The 17,489-nt window shown below is 39.9% G+C and overlaps 1 protein-coding gene across 6 annotated transcripts in view; it reads left to right on the top strand.

The window, feature by feature from the left end:
* The window catches only part of rbl1.S (retinoblastoma-like 1 S homeolog), a 31,605-nt gene extending 30,227 nt beyond the window's left edge, over window positions 1-1,378 (top strand). For all 6 annotated transcript variants that reach the window (XM_018238443.2, XM_018238438.2, XM_018238442.2 and 3 more), the window contains one exon: window positions 80-1,378. In XM_018238443.2, the coding sequence (XP_018093932.1) occupies window positions 80-247 (168 nt within the window). In that variant the 3' untranslated portion in view covers window positions 248-1,378. The remainder of the gene's footprint in view (window positions 1-79) is intronic.
* The last annotated feature ends 16,111 nt before the right edge of the window (window positions 1,379-17,489 follow it).

Genomic DNA, 17,489 nt, shown 5'->3' with positions numbered 1-17,489 from the left:
TGGCTGTGAAGCGGATGGTTGAAATTGAACTACGTTCTATTGATTTTGTTGTTAAATAAGCAATTTCTATTTATTGAAGAGCTTGCAGGACATAAACAGCATGCTGAAACAGGAGCAGAGGGGTCGGAAGCGAATCATTGCTATAGACAGCGACACAGAGTCTCCAGCAAAGCGGCTTTGCCAGGAAAATGACGACGCTCTGCTGAAACGCCTGCAGGATGTTGTGAGCGAGAGGGCCAACCATTAGCTGCATTCTGCCCATTGATGTTCAGGTCCCTTGAAAAGTTACATTTAGTTCTGTTTGTTCTCTCTCGGTCCAGGGACCCTTCATCTGAGCCCCTGCGTTGCATTAAGTGTTGATGAAGACCCTGCTTGAAATTGTACACAATGTACTCGCTACTGTCTCCAGTCTCACCCACATGGGTCATATCACTGCAGTTGGCTGGTCATTTGTTCAGCCACACGGACACGGTCAGGCATTATGTGACAAGTGCACTGCTGTTTCCATTGAATTCTATCCGTTTTCCATGGAATTTTATCAGTTTCAACTCCACATGAGTGATAAAGGAAGTCTTTCTTCAGTCTTGCCCGAATTGTGTGTTTGGGAGGGTTCTAGACTGTAACATAGAGGGGCTGTTTTTTTATTTGCTGCAGTAGCATTTTTCTCTTGTTTGACTAGAAGCGATGCTTCATACAATACCTTTTTGTTTCTTTTTTAATCTGTAAACACTAGCTTTCAGCCAAACAGCAACAATTGTATTATTCTAGCATGTGTCGGTTCTTGTTACACTAAAACATAATTGTGATTCTTTGCTGGGAGGGCTTGGATTTTTCAGAATTAGTATTTTAGTGCTATATTTGTACAGACTCCAGGGAAAACAGGTATAAATATATTCAGTGCTGCTTTTTATCCTGCTCTGTGTATGTGCACTCGTTCTGCCCGTTTATACCTGGCATAAAATTGCAGAGCTAAAAACACTTCGACGTGAATCTTTGCTTTGCCTTTTTGAGCTAAATGAAAATTGTGTAGCATCTACACATTGTATGGTTTGCACCTTTTTAAATCTTCCAGTACATAACTTTTTATTGTACATTATAGTGTCCCTTCCATTCAGATGCATCTTGAAGCATCCGGCCCAGAATTCTTTGTCCCTTTTATACCTTCTCTCACTTTCACCTTTTAATATGTCACACAAAGAAGGAGGAATGATATAGATGTCGCTCCAGATCCAGTGTATTTCTTTTCAACAGACCTGTAGATAGCGAGCCTAATATGGAGCGGCAGTTGTAAAGGTATAGTGAAGGTTGGTATATCCTATAAATGTCTATATAACATGCTCATGTTGTGTAAATATGTAAAATAAAATGTTCTATCTTATTGGATACTTGTTCTGACTCTTTTTGGAGAGGTGACAGCCTAAACAATCTGAACATCAGAGAGTGAGGAGGAGCTGCACTGGACTATATGCCGGCTCATATACCATCCGATATGGGGGGATCAAGGGTCCCCCAACCTTAACAGTGTGGGGACTCATTTTATGGTTCTGACCCCTAGTTTAAGAATCCCTGAGCTAGGGGGCCTGAATTTTATTTTGTTACACCCCTAACCATTTCTGGTCTGGATAAAATAAGAATTTTTATAATCAGGGTAAATACACCCATTGACTTTGACGCTTCAATTTTTGGTACCACTGACTCCTCTCTCTTTTTAAAGGGCGGTAACCCCAAAATGTGAAGTCTTATCAAGGTAATTAAAATAAACAGTTGTCCTGCACTGTTAAAACTGGTGTGTTTCTCTATACCAATCTAACAATCACTCATGATAATGTAGGCACCAGAGTCGTAGTGTCTCTCCATAAAGAGAAAGCCTTCGACTCGGTAGAGTGAGCATATCTCTGGGAAACGCTAAAAATTTTTGTTTTTCGAAAAAACGTTCTAATACAGCTGCAAGCCCTGTATAATAAACCCGCGGCCAGGATCTTATCCAATCTAGAACTGTCCCACCCCATTACCACATCTAGAGGTACTCGTCAAGGGTGTCCTCTTTCACCCAGTCTATTCACCATAGCAATGGAGCCACTTAATAAGAGGCAGTAAGGAGGTCAGAGGTTTTGAGTTGGGGGATCTTTGGGAAAAAATCTCACTATTTGCAGACTATACCCTATTGTACCTTCATGACCATGGTCCATCTCTACAACGTGCTTTGCACCTAATAAATGAGCCTACTCTTTACTCGGGCCTGAGAATAAACTGGGCTAAGTCATCTATATTGCTTTTAGATCCCGGCCGGTGGAAGCTATGGATCCTAATCTCCCACTGGCGCAAGTTAGTATTATGAGATACTTGGGAATTCACATTCACCCACAACTGGAAAAATATAAGGAGCTAAATATTGATCCTTTAATGCTACACCTCCAAAAAGCTATTGATAAATGGTTGAAACTCCCGCTTTCCCTGCTTGGCAGAATAAACTTAAGATGAAATTCTTATCAAGACTTCTTTACATATTTAGACAGTCACCCATATGGATCCCTGCCACTTTTTTCCAACAATTACGTAGCTCTTGCCTAGGGTGCGGAACTACCTTGTGCCTGTCCTGGTAAGGATGTCACTCATATGTGAAAACAGTTGTCATATAAAGACATACCCATAAATCCATATGCCTCCTCCTCCCCTGTGTTTAATACAGTACCCCAGCATATGATTAAACACTTTATGGGGCACTAACAATAATTTTCAAATGCTAACAAACCCCCAGAACAAATACCAAAGTATGACACACACAGGAGCATAGGGAAGACAGAACAGAGCAGGAGACAGGAATCAGGACCATTCTAATATGTACTACATCCAGTGACACAGTGCTGGTGCCCCATTAGCATTTTGTATAAAGTGTGAACAGGTGAACAATGTGGGCAGTTTCAGTCTGGGTCTCAGGTGTGAACAGTACAGGCTTTAGGGGAATGAACAATAGAGGTGTCACAAGTGTGAACAATAAAGGGGGATCACAGGTGTGAATTATACAGGGGATTACAGTGTGAATTTGAGGTTTAGACAATGCAGGGCCAGTTAATCTCTGTACTGATACCTTTTAAATCTTACATATGGTAAGAAGATACAGCAGAAAGACTTTGATGTGGAGGGCCATATAAATGGGGGTCGTGGGCCACCAGTTGGACAGTCCTGTTTTATTGGAAGCGGATTATGATTCTAAAGGCCTCCTATGGGTCTAAAAAAGGGGGTTTTTTTTCTACAAACGTGACAACTGTTTGGTACATCATGAATGTGCTACGCTAGCAAACACATTCTGTCAATTCATATTAGTATACACCACTGTATAGATCAATATGGAATCCACAATAAAAGGCTTAAGAATTAATTCACATTACGTGGTGTTTACGTGTTGGCTCTATGAGTTCTTTCAGAAATAATTTACATACCACAAAAGTATGCAGAAGCAACATTTATTGCACATAGAGAAAAAGTTGGAGAAAAAGATATACATCACCGTTTGAGAAAATGAAGTGAGCACCTTCTTCTGCAACCAAGACTGGGAGATGCCGAAGCCTCAAGCAGAGCACACATTACGCTTGTTTGTGCTAAAGGAGAGATCTCAGCCAACAAAACGTAGACCCCAGTTTTATATGTTCTAGTAAACTATGAGCTCATATCATTATCAACTCGTTTGATCAACAACAGATCTCGGTTCCCATGAGCTCATCAGGATCTGGCCAGTCTGAAGCAGAGATCTTATCAGTTAGTAGTATTCTACTACATATTGTGCCCCTAGCTGTAATAATTCCCATAAGAACGTCCAGAAGTCATAAAAATAATAGGAACGAATTAGTCAAACTTATTTGCTCTGACTAATTGAGTTCAATAGTTCTTTCATCACAAAGCCTTCTTATACAAGACATTGCGTTACAAAGCTCTGCTATACAAGCTATTGGGTCCAACAGTTCTTTCCTACAAAACTGCCATATACAAGATGTTTCTATCAAAGTTTTACCCTGAGCCACCATTGTTAAAACGTCTCTCATTACACGTGGCAACGTAGAAACTAGAATTGATTATTAATCAGCCCTCTAGAGACGCAACCTGACTTTCTCAAGTGTAGCCCAAAGCTTACTGAGCATGTGCAGTGCCGCTGTCACTCATTATGATCATTATTGCCAATAGGGGCTGCTGAATGTCATCTTAGCAACTACTTGTTTTTCCACTTTTGTAAAATAAAATTACTCACGGTGCTTTTCTAATCGTGCAATTTGCACAATTTATTTTTTTCAGTATCATTTAGGTTTTTATTAACTGCCAATGTAATGAATTGTGTAACAGCGCTGTCTGCTGGTCACTACCTGTAACTGTATAGTCAAAGAGAGATGCCTCTTCAGAAGGAAAGGAAGAGCAAGATCAGAACACTTCTGTTTTCCTCTGACTGTACAGTAACAGGAACTGGTCAGGTGGCAATGTTGTTACAAATTCATTACGATGGCAGTTAACTTAAATAGCTCTATAATGTAAATTGCAAAAGTGCTTAGAAAAGCACCATGAGCAAGTTTACATGCAGTTTTAAAGCTTTATTTATCCTTTAAAGGAATACTGTCATGGGAAAAAAACATTTTTTCCAAATGAATCGGTTAATAGTGCTGCTACAGCAGAATTATGCACTGAAATCCATTTCTCAAAAGAGCAAACAGATTTTTTTATATTAAGTTTTGGAATCTGATATGGGGCTAGACATATTGTCAATTTCCCAGCTGCCCCAAGTCATGTGACTTGTGCTCTGGATAAACTTCAATCACTCTTTACTGCTGTACTGCAAATTGGAGTGATATCACCCCCCTCCCTCCCCCCCCAGCAGCCAAACAAAAGAACAATGGGAAGGTAACCAGATAGCAGCTCCCTAACACAAGATAACAGCTGCCTGGTAGATCTAAGAACAACACTCAATAGTAAAAACCCATGTCCCACTGAGAGACATTCAGTTACATTGAGAAGGAAAAACAGCAGCCTGCCAGAAAGCATTTCTCTCCTAAAGTGCAGGCACAGGTCACATGACTGGGGGCAGCTGGGAAATTGACAAAATATCTAGCCCCATGTCCGATTTCAAAATTGAATATAAAAAAAATCTGTTTGCTCTTTTGAGAAATGGATTTCAGTGCAGAATTCTGCTGGAGTAGCATTATTAACTGATGCGTTTTTTTCCCCCATGGCAGTATCCCTTTAAGGAGTGTGCAGATCCTATTGCAGTTTTGTAAATGTTTCCATTGAGAATGTCCTCGTGCTATAGTTGCTGATGTTTAATTCAAACTCTTGTTACTAAGCTATAAAAACAAGCATTATATTATGTACTGTCACCCTATTCAACCTTTCCACCAAAGCTTAAAGTTATTTCTTACATTTCTACATCCCACTATCCCATCAACATTCTATTTACACTAAGGTCCATATATATTTGGACAGACGTTTTTCTAATTTTGGTTCTGTACATTACCACCATGAATTTTAAATGAAACAACTCAGATGCAGTTGAACTGCCGACTTTCAGCTTTAATTCAGTGGTTTGAACAAAAAGATTTTGCATAAAAATGTGAGGAACTAAAACCTTTTTTTTAACACAATCCCTTCATTTCAGGGGCTCAAAAGCAATTGGACAAATTAAAAAAACTGGAAATAAAATGTACATTTCTAATACTTGGTTGAAACCCTTTGCTGGCAATGACAGCCTGAAGTCTTGAACTCATGGACATCACCAGATTCTGGGTTTCCTCCTTTTTAATGCTCTGCCAGACCTTTACTGCAGCGGCTTTCAGTTACTGTTTGTCTGTGGGACTTTCTGTCTGATGTTTAGTCTTCAACAAGTGAACAACACTCCCCAATGCTTAAGCAATGCATCATGCAAATACATTTGTAACTATAGAGTTCATTTTAATTGTTTGGATTTTGGCATGCTTTGGTTCTTGTTTGCTTAATGCATAAAGGAGACCCCATCCTTTTAAATGGGTAGTACAGCAGGATTGACTCTTATTAAGAAACTCAAGCCCACAACCCAATACAGTTTCTATCGAAAAGTATTTCTCACTGTTATAATAATGAAGGTTGTCCCTCGTTGCGTCATTAAACTGTACAATTAAAAACTTCCCAAGCTCAAGGCAAGAAGCACAGATCTACTGATAATCAAATAATTTGCTTTAGTACTACTCTGTCTCTTTAACCTGGTGTATATTGTTGTTATCAGGGCCAACCGGAAGATAAAACAGGAGCCACCCATTGTGACAGATGATTAAATTCACCTTCTGTTACAACAAGATCTTGCAGAGAGTCTAGTCCTCCACCCAGATTTATGCAAGCTTCATTTCACAGACTTCCTTGAAGAAGGACTTGATGCTTCGCTGCCTTTAATTTCTAGTTTCAACACCTTCATTCCTTTACCAATGTGTCCAGATGTAAAACATCTTTGCAAGTGGTCACTGGGACAGCTTCCCAGTTCTCATGAGATCTAAATGTGGTGCTCAGTCCTGCAGGTGTGGGAACTTTATGAGACTAAGCCTTGGTCCTACTTGTGTTGCCATTTGTCATACGTGCCTCTGTTTACAGTTTCTCAAAAAGACATGGCAATTCTGAATTCCGGGTTTGTTTGTTTTTGTTTTTTATAACGTTTTTTCAAAGTTTCACCTAAATCAAGATTTTGTTTCCCTTATCCATATGAACAAACTATGGGGCCTAAGGTGAATATGAAATGCGAGGCCCTTCAATCCAATACAACAAACTCCAGTAACATAACTACCATACGGCCATCTTCCTAGTCCCTTCTGCCAGCTAATGTTTCCACAAACAGCTAACAGGCAGCCAGCAGGTGGTAGGATGGTGATGGAGAACAGTATTTTTCCCTAGAAAATTGGTCACCCTATGCACAGACCAACAATACATACATTCATAATAACAGTGGCACCAGAACATAAACTGGCACATTACTGACAGATACTACCAACATATTTATACAGTATATGTATTGGTCCTTTGGTTTTATCTAACAAGGCACAGAACCTCAACTCCATGATCCCATCTCTATGTAATTTCCAGCGCACTCTTCTGCTGTTCATCCCCATCATGCCGGAGTCCCAAGTGAAGCCAAAGAGAAAAGTACTTTCCTTTACTACATTTTTTTTCACATGTTCAAAACTAATTGGCATGGCTCTTAGTTACTTAGTTAAATCTGGTTGAAAAAAGACAAAGTCCATCAAGTTCAACCCCTCCAAATGAATATGTATGATTATGTAAATAGATTCCCGAGTCCCTTACCCTACCCTTTTTGCCTTTTGTACTCTCCTCCCTATTCTATGTTGTTTTGTAATTAAATATCCTAAATAAAGAATGATAAAAAAAAACTGTAGAGTTAAGTATCACAATAGCCTTTGATGTTATGTCCATTCAATAAATCATCCTTCCAAACACTTTTTTTAATTCAGTTGTTTTTAGATTGTTCCCCAGAAATAAAGACTTTTTTCTATTTACTTTCCGTCTTTTATTTTTTACTGTTTTTCCAAAATCTAAGTTTAAAGTTGAATGTCTCTGGTGTTTGAGTCTGGCAGTTCAGTAATTCAGGCGCAGACTTTTGCAACATTTAGGGTTAGGCCAGACGTGGCGTTTTTACGTTTTACAGCCAGGCGTAAATACGCTACTGAAACCACACACGACCGTCAACATGCGTTTTTTTATGTGTTTTTCAGCACGTGCGGTTATTTTCCCAACATGCACTTCTCATTGTTCTCATTGAATTTGGACGCCATATTTAAAAGCGCTGCATATTTACATACAGTGTGGTTTCAAACGTGCAGATCCCATAGAGTCTATTGATTTGGTAGTTTCTTGACGTATTGGCGTTTCTGCTAAAAAAACGCCAATACTGGCGTCCTGTGGCGGATTTTAGTTTGCAAGCGCCCTGTGTGAATTGCCATAGTGCGTTTTCCATTAGTTTCAGGGGTAATGCAGTTTATGCGTATTTACGCCTGGCTGTTCATTTTTAAAAACGCCACAAAAACGCCACATCTGGCCTTGCCCTAAGTTGATAAATTTCTCAGCAGCATCTCTGGAGTATCAGCAACTATTGTATCAATTCTAACAGCTGCCTGTTATAAAACCCAGGGATTCTGCTCAGCAGGGACAAAGATAAGAAATGTATCAACTAAATGTATCCATTTAGAACAGTTTACAGGGTCGGCGACCCCCCTCCCAGAGCTGCTTCAGAAGGTGAAAAAAGACACTACACTTCAATATTAGAAAAAATCGTCATACATAGAAAATGTAAAGTCATTGGAAAAAGTCGTTATTTCTGGTGATCTATCTGAAAACAACTAGTTGTTTGAAGGTGAACCACCCCATTAAAGTCATTAACTGAATCAGCCATCACAACATCACCCGGCAGTGCATTCCACAACCTCACTGTCCTGACTGTGAAGAACCCCCTACGTTGCTTCAAATGAAAGTTCTTTTCTTCTAGTCTGAAGACACTGTATCAAATGCTTTAGCAAAGTCTAAGTAAATCACATCACATTTTAAACGTATGAAAAAAAAAATGATTAATAACAACAATGGAAGCAAAACACCTGCTTTGTTCAGTAGATACACATTCAAGCACAACTTTGGAGTTGTTTTTGTTTACATAAATGCTAAAGATGCGACAGTGCTTCCTTGTATCTGTAATGTGTTTATGTCACAAGACGACCTATTGATTTAAACGAGGTATAGTCACCAGGTGCCATGACAAATTGCATTTTTTTTCTAATGCGGTCTGATTGTATTTATTTTAAATGCCCTTATGTAAATCCCTTTGAATATAAATGAGCTATATGCATCCGCTTCCCTGCTCGTAATCTAAGCGATTTACATTAAAGAATAAAACCCGTTTGACATAGGCGGCGATATTTGTCTCCACTTAGCAAAGCAGTAGGAGTTATTTACTGAGATCAGGGCCGGATTACCCGCTAGGCACCCTAGGCACCTGCCTAGCTCTAGGGGCCCGGCCTGGATAACTTGAAAAAAATCACCAGTTGATTGTTCTGGGTTCCGGCCGGGCCCCCCTAACATCGCAGGTTGGTGATGTTGCAGCGTGCGGCCCTTCTGGCCTGTGCTTTCTGTGCCTCCTGATCTGCGCCGCTACCCGACTGTCCCACTTGCTCACTAACACCAGACACCTTCACTCAATCTGTGAGTCAATTCTACTTGTCTTCTTTCCTGCTGTGGGTTCTGGCCTTGGGGGGTGTTTATACATAGAATTGCCCCTGTGCCATCCTACTGTGAATTCTGGGGGTATTTAAACATGGAATTGCCCCTGTACCTTCCTACTATGAATTCAGTGGATCATGTATACATGGAACTGCTACTGTTTTCACCCTTCAGTTTTCATAGTTTCTACAGTGATTATACTGGCACAGCTAGGGTTAATATGCTAATTATCCATTTTTATGTCGTATACTGACAGATCTGCGTTTAATATTCTGATTATTCATTTAATACTGGCAGGACTGATTTATGTTGTGTTAAATGGGTGTGGTATTTGGGGGTGTGACCAAAAGTGGGCTTGGTTCCACAAAAAAATGTTGGCGCACTGAGCGCTCCCAGGTTTTGGGGGTCCACCAGTCAGCTCTTTGCCCAGGGCCTACCAAGGCCTAACAGCACGCACAGCGCCATTGCATCACATGAGGGAAGATCACCAAAGCCGGCAATAAAAGCCTGGGTGTGTGCAGGGAGAGCTGCAGTTGGCGCCAAACTTCATCTTGTTAGGAACTCCTGACTATATAAACCTGTGTTTTGCCTTGCTGCCTATTTATCTTTCAGTGCCTGATTGGTATGTGCAGCAAGTGTGTGGCAGTGCCTGCTGTAAGCTGAATTTTTAAATTACTTATTAGTATATTTTTGAAGAATGGGACTGTCTGACTGGCTTGTGAGGGGGGGGATGGGGCAGTCTGGCCAGGCTGTACTGTAGCCATTTGAAAGTGATCTGGGGGTAAAATTGAAAAGGGTCTGTGGGTCAGTGTGTGACGGCCCAGAAGCACTACCTTGCCTAGGGCCCTGTTTAGTCTTAAAGAAGAAGGAAAGGAAAAAACAAAATAAGCCTTATCAGAAAGGTCCATCTAAATATACCAGTAAACCCCCAAAGTAATGCTGCTCTGAGTCCCCTTTCAAAAGAAACACTGCATTTCTTTCCTTCTATTGTGTACACATGGGCTTCTGTATCAGACTTCCTGCCTTCACCTTAAACCTCATTGCCCTGGGCAAGAGCATGCTCAGTTTGCTCCTCTTTCCCCGCCCCCCTCCCTTCTCTGCTGTAATCTGAGCCCAGAGCAGGGAGAGACTCAGGCAGGAAATGATGTCACACCACAGTAATACTGCAGCTCCTATCCTACACAAACAGAGAGCTTCTAGAGCTTTTTACTCAGGTATGGTAAAACATTCTACAGAATAAATATAGCATTCTAGCTTGCACTATTGCAGCTGATCTATTGGCAATAAAATGCCTCGGTAGCTTTCCTTCTCCTTTAATCCGACTCTGAGTTCAGGGAGAGCGGACCTACAAAGGCAAAGGACCACTGGCACCAGTGGGCTTTAAATATTTGATTTTCGTGCCACGGGTACACATTTTTATCTTGAGATAAGCTTCTCCTATTGTTCACCCCAAGTATCTAGAGGGGAAGAAGAACAAGTAACAAATGGACAGGGGGAGGGCATAAGGTTAATAGTGGAATTTGAAATAAACAGTCTTTATCACCTCTCACAAGCAAAATTAAACTTTTTAATCAAAGTACGCTGTTCTTCTAAACATTGTCTGGAACAATCCATTTTACTCAGATGAATGATAAACTTTAAGGCACAGACACATACAGTATATACATATCACAGGGTGTCTGAACTGCTGCAATTTATTTTAGTTTTTCCACCTAAAAAAAATATCTAGAAAGCACATTTGAAGGCATCCTCAGGATTAACTGAATTGCTCTACCTGGAACAATTTTATTGTATCTGATCATCTACCTTAAAGAGAGCCCTTTAGTTATATCCTTTGGCCAATTGGGATAGTCGAGTAATAATCTATAGGAAACCCTGAAAATGGTAAAATGCTATTAGGCAGAAATTTTGTATGTGGGGTCCAAGTCACATTGTGGGTGGAAGATAAGGCAGGGACCCCACCAAAACTACTTCCTTGACTATACATTGTCCTCTTGCTTGTGGATAAGTGATTATTGAAACCATACTGGCCTGAAATATACAGCTACAAACAGTGGCTGCTTTAAATCTTTCCACGTTGGTTCCTTATTCACTATAACCAGAGGCTCTGTGAGTTGCCACATTATGGGTTTGTGTGATCTGTTTGGCCAAAGGATATCAAGCCTGCCACCACGTCAAGGTAGGCTCTGGAGCAGGTCCCTAACCTATCCTATTTATCCTAATTATATTTAATTTAATTTTACAATTTATTCTATCCTTACAATTATATGTATAATCCATATTTTATATTCTATATTATTAATTTAATCCATTCTTGTCTTCTATTGATCTGTTTACTTCTAATTATTGCTGTCCTCTACAATTTATTTTATCCTTATCATTATGTCTAATTCATATTTTATATTCTATATTATCAATTAAATCTATTCTTATACTCTTATTATGTTCTTTTTTATGTTCTTATTATTAACGTATTGTTCTAATTATTCTATCTTGTCTCTAGTAACTTCTAGGTCTGATGATTCTAAGTCTATTGATGTAATTCACAATTAATTTTCATTCTATACTATCAGATTAATCTATGTTTATCATCTACATTTATGTTTTTATCAGTTCTATTCTATTCCTATCACTGACAAACTTATTTATCTTCTCATTCTGTCTTAACTTTCTACCCATATCTTTTAAAGTAAAATTTTATTCTATATTTTATGTATTAGTTTTACCATATTCTGTCCAGTTTATTCTTTTTATCCATTTGGTTCTACTAACTGTCTTATGTCATCTATTTCTTATTTATCTAGGAACTATACTCATATCAGTTTATTTTCTTATTAATGACTTTTATTTATTTGTTAATTCTAACCTTAGTGTCTTATTGTATTGGTCTGTCCTTATTATCGTCCGTCTTGTGTATTTATGTTCTATATGTCCTTGTGTTTCTTATATTATTTATTCTAAACTTCATAACTATATTTATATATAATCAATTTTTAACTCTATATATATGTTTTTGAACTTGTCTCCTAGTTAATCCAGAGGAAGGCGAAAAAACCCATTGCTCCAGCCGGAGAATGGGGAAAAAAATTCCTTCCTGACTCCAAATTTGGCAGTCGGACAAGTCCCTGGATGTGCAGATTTCTTACAACTATTCATTATATCCCTATGTTATTCAACTGCAATAACCTCAACTTATCTAATCATCCAATCGTGTCATTTAATAGCCTATACTAATAAATTTTAAACTAATTTTCTATTGTCTAATATCTAAACTTATTAACTATATATTAAACTCTCTTCAGCCGAAGAGAGATGAGTCCAATGGGAGGGAAGCAGATGGAGTTCTTGGCACTGTAGATCCCAAAATGATGTTGCTTGTAGCGCCATTTGAGCCGGTGGAAGGGTCACAGATGAAGCCGTTGGTAGGGCTGAAGAAGGGAGAATGATGATTCTGCAGATGGAATCGATGGCTGAGCTGTATGCTGCTGATGGTAGGGAGGGCTGGAAACATCGCTGACGGTAGGGCCAGGTGTTTGAAGCACACGGTGGTAAAGCTTCATGTGGGCTGATATGATGCCAATGGATGACAAAAGAACAGCATTATTTTGGTTCAATTGTAACATTAGTACAAAGTATTGGGCAATAGTAACTCTAAATGCAGACAGGCACTGTATGGCTAATTAGCAGATTTCACTGGATGCCGTTAAATACTTGCAGTCTATGCAGTGTATTGGATAGTGGACTGATATGTACCTATTAGGTTTAAAAGGGATATCCAGTCAAATAAAAAATCTATGAAATAAAATGTAAATTTCCAATATACATGGATTGCAAAAAAGTGTTTTGTAAATGTGATTGCTAGCAGCTTCTATTTCTTTCCTTCCCTCCTCTTTACTACTCACACCTCTGTAACATTGTATTGTAGTGAGATCTCCTCTAGTCACATTCCCAGGATTCCATATTCTGTGATTCACAGATCAGATACTGGGTGCAGGTACAATGTACTTATGGCACTAAATTGTGAAAATTAGCTTGCATTGGTGCAATTTTGCATCCCATAGTGGATTTCCCTTCAAACATCACCGCTACAGAGATTGGTTATTTTTCCCTTTTGTCATTTTAATAGACACTGAAATGCAACTTCTGACTTAATTATTACTTACTATTTCCGGAGGTAGAGGTGGACTCAGGCTTCGTCTCTCCACTGCTGCCCAGTCGATGTGCTCAAAGAGTGGATGGTCTCTGATGTTGCCGTTGACCCCAAGACGCTTCTTAGGGACCTTCTCTAGGAGCTGTAGAAAAAAACAGCCATGAATAATTCCAAACATATTTAAAATCAGCCTGCTATGAATTGCTAGAGGCTTGGAAGCTGTCATTACTTTCTTGGAGCTCCTCTGTGTAAGTGCTCACACCCACCTTTTGCAGGAAATCTTCTAATGTTCTGTTAAGCCACGCGGGATATTCTGGCTGGTCAAGCAGGATGGATTTTATCTGTTGATTTCGATTTTCTCCGGAAAAAAATGGTAGTCTGCGAGTGGCCATTCTGTACACTATACAGCCAAAAGCCCACCAGTCTACCCCAGCATCATAGTTCTTCTTCATCAGCACCTTACGAAGAAGGACAAGAATATTTTGAAAGCATTTCTGACTGATTTAGTCCTATAACTCCCATAGGCCCCTCATGTACGTCTGTGTAGGCTATGCTGCCACACACAGTAATTCTGCATAAAAAGGTGAGTGTACTTCTTTGTATTCCCTTTCTTTGGGTTCATCCAGCAACCCCTGATATTGGAAATTCTTTATTCTTCTGTTGAATCACTTACCTCTGGAGCCATGTACAAAAGGGTTCCAGCATGGCCACAGGTAGTACTTTGGCCAAACTGATTTTCAGCTGCTAGACCAAAGTCGATGATTTTGATATGGCCCTCTCCAGTCAGAAGTACATTTAATAATTTCAGATCCCTGTAAATATCAGAAAAGGGAAAGGGCTGCAATCATTATACTGGTGATTTTATTCCCTAGAAGCAAAGAAGCATTTCAGACACACAGCAGATTTAAGTGCATAGATACAGACTCATGCATGCTTCTCACATTACTGAATAGGTTTCAGTGTTATCTAAAGCTACCTATAAAACATCTGAGCCATGGTCACGGTATGCAGGGCTGCCATCAGGGGGGGGACAGGGGGGAGAGTTGTAGGGAGTCCCGAGGGTAAGGGGGGCCTGGCCACACCACACTTACTTGATTAGCCGGGCCCCCCTGCTTTCTGAGAGCTGCCGACTTTTGGAAGGCAGGGCAGGAGCACAGGGGGAGGTATCTTCTGTCCATTACTTTCCCTTATTGGTCACAGAGTTATCCCGGTTGAGCTGCTCAGGGATTGGATAGCTGAGGTTTGAACGTCCCCTCCAGCTCATCCAATCACCATGCAGCTTTACCGGGACTTGAAATTCTGTGACCAATAAGGGAAGAGAATGTTGTCACTGGAAGAAGATGAAGCCACCTGTGCTCCCCTCCTCTCTACTGTAGTTGGCAGCTCACTGACAGCAGGTGGGCCAAGCGAATGAAGTAAGTACAGTATGGCAGGGCCCCCTTAAAGTTAACCATTTGTGGTCCCTGTTGTGTGGTGGGGCCCTGGGGGGGGTCAAGTTTTTTACATGGACGTTTAAGGGGGGCCCTGGCCACCAATGTTCTTATAACGTGCTGGAGCCCTCTCCACCAATTTTTTTTTTCTTACCATGTGGGGTCATAGCCACCAAAATTTTTTAATGGGAGGGGCCCTGACAACAAATGTTTTTTATGGGGGCCCTGACCTCAAATGTTTTTTTATTAGGGGGCCCTGACCACCAATATATTTTTATTTTTTATTAACATGTGGGAAGCCTAGCCACCAATGTTTTTTTACTGTGTGGTGGGGGTGGACCTGTGGGGTGAGGAGGGAGGACCTATAGGTGGGGCTTGCGGGGGGCCCAGGAAATTTTGTCGTATGGGGCCCTGCAACTTCTGATGGCGGCCCTGACGGTATGGAAAGAATTTTAAAGAAGTTGTTCACCTTCCAAACACCTTTTTCAATTCAGTTGTTTTCAGATTGTTCCCCAGAAATAAAGACCTTTTTTCAATTACTTTCCATTATTTATTTTTTAAGTTTAAAGGTGAATGTCCCTGCCTCCAGCATTTCAGTCTGGCAGCTCAGTAATTCAGGCGCAGACTCTAAACTGTTACAGTTTTGCAACATTTAGTTGTTACATTTCTCAGCAGCATCTCTGGAGTATCAGCAACTATTGTATCAATTCTAACAGCTGCTTGTAATGAAACCCAGAGATTCTGCTCAGCAGGGACAAAGATAAGAAATGTATCAACTAAATGTATCCATTTAGAACAGTTTACAGGGTCGGTGACCCCCCTCCCAGAGCTGCTTCAGAAGGAGAGAAATTTCACTTTACACTTCAATATTAGAAAAACCGTCACACATAGAAAATAGAAAGTCATTGGAAAAAGTCGTTATTTCTGGTGATCTATCTGAAAACAACTAGTTGTTTGAAGGTGAACCACCCCTTTAAGGACTGTGGATCTTAATATCAATTGGAGACCATAAGCAGAACACAGGACAGAGCTGGGGCAGTACATTTGTTACTTACTGTAGAACAAATTCCTTGGAATGAAGGAACTGCCGGACCCATTGGAGTTTTACTTACAGATGAACGATGCCCTTTGCATGAAGATGTTGCAGGCCGCATACCATCTCTGCCGCATAGAAGCTTTATAAAAGAAGAATAAAGATTAATTTACTGACCGGAAGCCATATACTTCCTTACTCTTCTGTGCAGAGTGTGTAATTGCACACACAAAAAAAGACACATTTTATTTAATGAATTTGTTGTAATCTGATATCACACTCCAAACCCACTCACTACTCCCATATTGTCCTGTCACAAATGTAATGATACTTACGTGATTCTGTCCATGCTCAGAGGACCTGCTTCAATAAGATCCCACAGGCTTCTTCCACTGATGTGCTCCATGACCAGGAAAGCATGCCGCTGGAATAAATGGCAAATAAGAAGAGAATGAATCTCCTGATGGAACACCCCATACAAATACCACATAGAATAATTCACAAATAATGAACTGGGCTCCAAACAAAAGCAGAAAACAAACAGGCACAAAATCTTCCTAACCCAACTACCCCAGGCCCCAATGCTAACATATAGACCAGTATTAAAGGGGTTGTTCTCCTTTAAATGATATTTTAGTATGAGGTAGAGCAGGGGGGCCCCACAAGGTGGATCGGGATCTACCAGTAGACCTTTAGCTGATGATCAGTAGATCTCAAAACATTGTCAGCAAACAGTTTGATTAAATTACCCTCCGGTCTCATGCTTTTCATTCAGATATTTATTACGTTAAGGTTACATAAGAAATAGTTGTTTGTTAAATATAGTTATATAAATTCACTCATAAATCAATATAATATTTAAGTAATATTTTCCATGGAACAGAATGCTAACAGTGATATTATGGATGTAGATGATAATGGAACAACATCACTAAAAGTAGACCTCACATTAGATGTAGAGTGATATTATGAGACAATTTGAAATTGGTTTTCATTTTTTATTATTTGTGGTTTTATTTATCTTCTTATTCAGCAGCCCTCTAGTCTGTAATTTCAGCAATCTGGTTGCTAGGGTCCAAATTACCTTAGCAACCATGCATTGATTTAAATAAAAGACAGGAATATGAATTGGAGAGGCCTGAATAGAAAGATAAGTAATAAAAAGTAGCAATAACAATAAATATGTAGCATTACAGAGTGTTTGTTTTTTTTGTTGGGGTCAGTGACCCCCATTTGAGAGCTGGAAAGAGTTAGAAGAAAAAGGCATATAATTAAAAAAAATATGAAAAGGAAAAAATTTCTGCTGAAAAGTTGCTTGAAATGAGCCATTCTATAACATACTTAAAGTTACCTTAAAGGTGAAGCACCGAGCTACCCACCTCCCTTTGTGATACGCTTGTATAGCCTATGAGCTTTATTAATAGGACACCCTCTCAGATGGGAGGTATGAGGAGATGCCACACTGTCTCTCTCTCAGGCTGCCCAAATTATTCAGCCCCTCCCACCAACCTAGTTCCCTTCTGCCATGAGACATACCCAAAGTATGAATTACTGGTAAATATAGGGCCAGGGAATGTGCATTGATCAATTGCTATTTTATGTGTCTGAAGCAAATTTGGCCAGATCATTAGCATTTCAATCATAACTTTCA

Source organism: Xenopus laevis, chromosome 9_10S, assembly GCF_017654675.1.
Source record: "Xenopus laevis strain J_2021 chromosome 9_10S, Xenopus_laevis_v10.1, whole genome shotgun sequence".
Classification (NCBI taxonomy): domain Eukaryota; kingdom Metazoa; phylum Chordata; class Amphibia; order Anura; family Pipidae; genus Xenopus; species Xenopus laevis.
The sequence above is the reverse complement of the archived record's forward strand: the minus strand, read 5'-3'. Positions and strand labels throughout refer to the sequence as shown.